Source organism: Raphanus sativus, unplaced genomic scaffold (assembly GCF_000801105.2).
Source record: "Raphanus sativus cultivar WK10039 unplaced genomic scaffold, ASM80110v3 Scaffold4854, whole genome shotgun sequence".
Lineage (NCBI taxonomy): Eukaryota > Viridiplantae > Streptophyta > Magnoliopsida > Brassicales > Brassicaceae > Raphanus > Raphanus sativus.
Window position 1 is genome coordinate 1 of NW_026620155.1, and position 5769 is coordinate 5769.

General features: G+C 38.1%; 2 protein-coding genes and 1 long non-coding RNA gene across 3 annotated transcripts; 1 reads left to right on the top strand and 2 right to left on the bottom strand.

Moving 5' to 3' along the window:
- On the top strand, nucleotides 1-606 carry LOC130507580 (uncharacterized). Its single transcript, XR_008942368.1, has 2 exons — nucleotides 1-91; nucleotides 311-606. It is a non-coding gene; the product is annotated as an uncharacterized LOC130507580 (long non-coding RNA).
- Nucleotides 607-1363: 757 nt separating this feature from the next.
- LOC130507582 (B3 domain-containing protein At5g25470-like) lies at nucleotides 1364-3176 on the bottom strand. The gene is made up of 5 exons (XM_057002282.1): nucleotides 2905-3176; nucleotides 2717-2830; nucleotides 2058-2382; nucleotides 1834-1958; nucleotides 1364-1740 (listed from the first exon to the last, which is right to left on the bottom strand). The coding sequence occupies exons 2-5, from the start codon at nucleotides 2780-2782 to the stop codon at nucleotides 1489-1491; spliced, it is 768 nt and encodes a 255-aa protein (XP_056858262.1). The 5' UTR covers nucleotides 2783-2830; nucleotides 2905-3176; the 3' UTR covers nucleotides 1364-1488.
- A 223-nt stretch (nucleotides 3177-3399) lies between these two features.
- On the bottom strand, nucleotides 3400-5403 carry LOC130507581 (uncharacterized). Its single transcript, XM_057002281.1, has 5 exons — nucleotides 5123-5403; nucleotides 4987-5036; nucleotides 4467-4593; nucleotides 4261-4368; nucleotides 3400-4164 (listed from the first exon to the last, which is right to left on the bottom strand). Exons 1-5 carry the CDS (start codon nucleotides 5241-5243, stop codon nucleotides 3542-3544), a joined length of 1029 nt encoding a protein of 342 aa, XP_056858261.1. The 5' UTR covers nucleotides 5244-5403; the 3' UTR covers nucleotides 3400-3541.
- Between the last annotated feature and the right edge of the window lie 366 nt (nucleotides 5404-5769).

Here is a 5769-nt window from a genome sequence, read left to right on the forward strand (position 1 = left end):
AAATCTACAGCGACGATCAAGCTAGAACTACTCCCTTTGACTGACGGCATAATCACACTTGATACTCTCCAAATCCACGTTAAGGAGAAAGGTAAAGATAAACACTTCTCCCTTTCCATGAAAACATTCCATATGAACAAGTAAAGTCTAGAAACTTAATAATGATTTGCTCATTGTATAATCTTCAAAATGTTTTTTTTTTTTGCTGATAAAGAATATCTTCAAAATGGTTTGATGTGAGTCCTAATCATAAAGTGTTAGATGCTCCTACTGTTTAAACACTAAATGCGCTTGTGTGTGTGTGTGGCAGGTCGTAGGTACATACCAGAGCAGTCACTGAAGATAAACGCAACGTCAAGCATTTCCTCTGGAATGTTTTAGACAGTCTTTTACCCAATACCACTTTTTGCCTTTCTTAGAACTAAAAATGATTTATTCAAACACTGAGAAGTCACACAGTTCAGATGTCCATGTTCATCTCAGTAGGTTCATTCAAAAAGATTGTGTGTGTCTATATTACATCCAAAAGATGTTGAAAAAAGAAAGTTAAAGATGTAAAACCACTTCTGTCTCCTATTTATTTGAACATGTGTGTGGTTTGCATTCTTTGGCCTTTTCTTATTTAAAAATGTATTTGCTAATAATCATATGATCACAATCATTTGGACATGGATATCTAAGATAGAAAAAGCATAGAAAATGTGGTGAGAACAGGCACTTAGATGCCCCCGAAGGCAGAGGATTATAGCTCAACCTTTTAACCTCTGCGGGGTTAAAAAAAAACACTCTCCCATGAACAAGATTCCTGGTGGAAATTTTGGTCTAAGACGCCTGTGATTACCAAGGTTGGTCTTGTTATACCCTCTTTCCATTATACACGTTATGACCTGAACACTAAAACCTTGCAGGGGGTTGTGTCCAGCCTGTAGAAATTGTTGGTGTGATCAGGGGAGGGGAGAACCCGAGCATATTTGTTCCAGCCAATGATCCAAGCACAGGACAGTGGTTCTATGTAGACGTTCCTGCAATGGCCCGAGCCATAGGTCTTCCTGAAAACACAATCTAGGTAGAGGACGTTCATGAAGACATAGATCGGAGTAGACCTTATCCTGTCCCCAGGGACATGAACACTTTGATCCGCTGTAAAGTCATGCCACAGGACCATCTCAATTACTCAATGACATGGTAAACTACATACGCATACATGAGTTTTGTTCTTGCCATTTTTTTGTCTTAGATTGTGTTACGGTTTAATGAGAGATGATGTGGTTTTAGGTTTTAAAGTTTCATAATTCAAAGGGATTCAGTAGCATAAGAAGAACAAGAAATTTAGCGTTTGCAAGTTTGTTAAACCAACATAAGGATCACATTTAGTGTTACAAATTGGTTAAACCAACATTAGAGACCACAACTAGCATTACAATAATAAGTTGGTTAATACTAATGTTAAGAGACTTGACTAACAAGGAGACTATAGAGTTGACTCCGTCATGCATTGACGAAATGCACTCTAACAGCGGAAACCAAACGTCCTGAGAGTTCAAGTTCACAAACCACAGTGTCTCCCGTTTTCAAGTTGTACCTTTCACATACAGCTGCCCAGCCAAGGAAACCATGTGAACCACCGTAGTTCTTGGTGTAGCCATTGAGTTTTTCCCCATCGGGAAGAAGGAAGTAGATATGGGTATTAGGAGGACTAAACTCCAACTCATACTCCTCAATCACCCAAGTAGTCATATACTACAAACATGGAAAACAAAAAGACTTCATATATAAGCAAATAGAGACATAAGCCAAGTATGCAAAGAAACTGAAAATGCTACAAACTATTACCAGAACTGTGTTCGACTTCGTTAGCTTCTTCTGGAAGTAAGGGTTTCTGGGATTTAAGAGGTATCGCTTAGGGTTTTTGACATGAGCAAAACCCTTTCTTGCTCGGCTACTTGTTCCAACACTTGCTGATAATTTCAGACGCCAAATACAAAAACAAAAGGAGTCAACTGTAGAGAGCAATTAATAGGTTTGAGTTTTTGAAGTGCATCTTTCAATGGTCTTACCAGAGGCAGAGGCAGGGGTTGTCTCCTGGTGAAATGGTTGAGTCTCAGGTTCAACTTCAAGAGGTACTGAAGTGATCTCTTTCCCATCTTTCTTGAAGATTCTGACTTCAAAATACATGGTGTCTTGGTGTGTGAAGAGCAAGATGTCATCTGCACCTAAAAGGTTGTCATCCACAAACTCATCCCAGTCTTCTTCGACCATAAACAGACCATGCCTTTCTTTCTGGAGCCATAGTTGCCAGGAATTGTTCCAGCGAACATTAAACACCACCCTGTGTTCAAAAGCCTCACCATTGCTTCTCACAAGCTCTTCCGGAATAATCCTCTTAAGAAAGCCACAAATCAGAAAAAAAAAATCAGAATAACTTTCCAGAACAAGCAGCAAAATATGAGTTTAGAAGTTTGGTTTGTAGGTCAAGCAATGCAGAGAAAAGGGTACGAAAGTGAGTAAAACCAGCACCATCAGAAGAAACATGACCTATAAGAGCTAATGAAACAATCAGCTAGCTTCTGCTTGTGGAATGAACACTTGTTACATTTTTCAGACACAACATCGAGAGAAAAGGACAAGAATCAACTGGAAAGAGGATGTGTTTACAATTACAGGCTTACAGCTAAATTTCGAGCAGAACAGAGGAGAGTTAAGTATTGAGAGTTACCATGGATTTAGATTTCCAGTTTTGTCCTAGAGACAGAGACTTAGTGAAGCTACTAGGGTTGCTCATATTTTCTCGAATCTCACTCTCCACTGTCTCTTGAAAGCTAGATCGGTTCTGCAATTAGGGTTTAAATTGCAAGTGATAATAAAAATCAAAGCTATATATATTTATTTTCGCCTCTTTCTTACTCTACTTCTGTCCGATAGACAAAGCGGAGGACTCTGTAATGAAGTAGCTTTTTATGGATTATTAAAGCATGTGTGACAGTCAGCGTGCGTACGAATCTTTTAAGTTGACCAAAGTACGTACGCCTAACCTTTCACCAATGCCTTTCACGTCATAGGGTCTGGTGGCACGGATATTGCATAGAGCTTTGCAAGATATGTACCAGAGAATTCAGAAATTTGAAATTAATATTCGAGTAACTTAGATTATCTAAAATCTATAAAATTACACAATATTCTTTTACGAACTTTCAAATTAGAGGTTGGCAAAATATCGGATCATCTAAAAACTGAAACCCTACCAAAAACTAATACCAAACCTGAATCAAAACTGATAAAATAGCTAAAGAACTAGAACAAATTCAACCCAAACTGAAATATCTTTTGTATTCCGAATATAACTGAATCATAATTATATGCTTAAATATATTGATTAATTTTAAATCTAATAACCAAAGATAATTCAAAGCTAAAGTACTTTTCCTTTAAAGAAATTAGGTTCACTTTGGTGTACACCTGCCCAGAACCAGGACAAGATAAAATAAAATAAAATAAAAAGAACACTCTTTCCGGTTCTGTGGACCAATCAAACCGGTCTCACTCAAGCTGAAAACTCAAACAACATAGTATGCTTGTACTTCTCACCAGCCTTAACCACAACAGACGGGAAATTAGACTGGTTAATCGCGTTTGGGAAGCCTTGCGTCTCAAGGCACACACCTGCATGCTTCCCATAAACCGCATTCCCTTTCCCAACCACTCCATTCACATAGTTCCCCGTATAAAACTGCACCCCCGGAGCATTTGTCCACAAGTCCATCACCCTCGAGCTCGCACCATCTCTTAGCTTCGCCGCGTGTTTCAGCCCCTCCTTCTCTTGATCAGGACAGTCCAACACGTAGTTGTGGTCGTATCCTAAACCCACCTCTCCAATAGACTCGCCTATACGTTTCTCCTCGGTGAAATCGAAAGGAGTTCCCTTCACCGGTAAAATCTCCCCTGTAGGAACTGTGAACTGATCCACAGGGGTGACGTGAGACCCCCAAATCTGGATCATGTGGTCAAGAATGTTTCCTGAGTCGTGACCAGCCAAGTTCCAGTATGTATGCTGAGCTAAGTTGATGGGAGTGTCTTTGTTCTCAGGAGTTGCTTCCATGTCAAGTCTCATGGTTGTTGCTGACGTGAGAGTGTATGTTGCCGTCACAGCAACCGCACCGGGGTAACCTGTGAAAGTGAAAGGGGACAAATACACATTATATCAAAACGCATAGATATAGCAAAAATGATATAACCATATTTACATGAAAAGGGAGATGAAACCTTCTTCTCCATCGGCGCTGTGATATTTGAAAATGATGAAAGGTTTTTCACCGTCTTTCTTGTGTCCTGCAACGTCCCATATCTTCTTATCGAAACCTTTGTTACCACCTGCATTTAGAGAGAGTAGCATTTATGTTGCACACATCTAATTAACTTTGCGAAATGCTAAAGAAGCATTACAGAGGAAGAGAGAATGGTTACTATACCGTGGAGGCTGTTGGGAGGCTTGTTGATGGGAAGAGTGTAGTCGACTCCATTGAGACTAAACTTGCCCTCTTTGATCCGATTTGCTACACGACCAACTATGCAACCAAAGTAGGGTGCAAGCACTTTCTGTAACAATCATATAATACAATACTATATTTCAGATTCATAGATAAACACACAAAAACACATTACCAATATTATTACAACTTATAACATTTAAGATAAATTTTGATTTATAAAATCAGATATCATATAAAAAAAATTAATCACAAGCCGTACCACAAGAGGCCTGAACATATATTTCTTAACAAAATGATTCAGACACTATGCATGCGAAGAATTTCAGACACATCTGTCGTTGTTGCTTATAAATAATTTATTTATTCACAAATTCGGACAACAAAATCACATGGTGGAGTTTTAAACAAGATACATTCAAAGCCCTAAATGAGAACTCTTTTTTTGTTCGATCCAATGAAACATGTGTCGAGATCAATGAAAAGTTAGGTGAGAAAGTACCACATATGGATCCACCGAGTCGAATCCGAGGACTACATCAGCCAATTTTCCTTCAAAACCCAAACTCGATCATCAGATGATTAATTGGGATGTGGCGAAAGAATACATAAAGGGAGAAAGAGAGAAAAGAACGAACCGTTCTTGTCGGGGACAGACAAGGAGGTGATGGTGGCGCCATAATTTGAGATCTTGACATGCATGGATTCATTGTTGAGCTCGAAGATCTCAGGAGTGTTGTTCTTGCTCTGATCTGCCATTGCCGATAGCTTCAAAGGTCAAAATTAGGGTTTAGGATTCGACGAAAGAGATGCCAAGTGATTAGGTTTTGTTGATATGCAAAGAGAGAAACGAGGGGGAAGTGATCAGTTTTGTTATCTTGGTGTATCGGTGCTTACGTCATCTCAATCCCAAATTCCTCTCTTGTTTTTTTTGGTTTGACCCTTTTCTGTAGATTTTATTTACCAGATCCAAAACTATAATATAAAAACAGATAATTTCTTCTTTTTTTCTTACAAAAACTATAAATATTTATTCACACTGCAAGAAAAATTTCCACTAACATCCATATATTTTTCAGTTAAATTGTATTAGTTTTTACTATATTGTGAGAAAGTGAAGGAAAAAATATATTTGTCCGTGTTTTGAAAAATAAAAAGAAAGAATAACAATCTATAAAATTAGTAACAATCCCAAATAATTTTAATAAATATATTTTTTCATAGGAATTTCGCTCGTGATTGTTCATTATACATTTTTGTTAGAACATAAAATAATAGTATATAG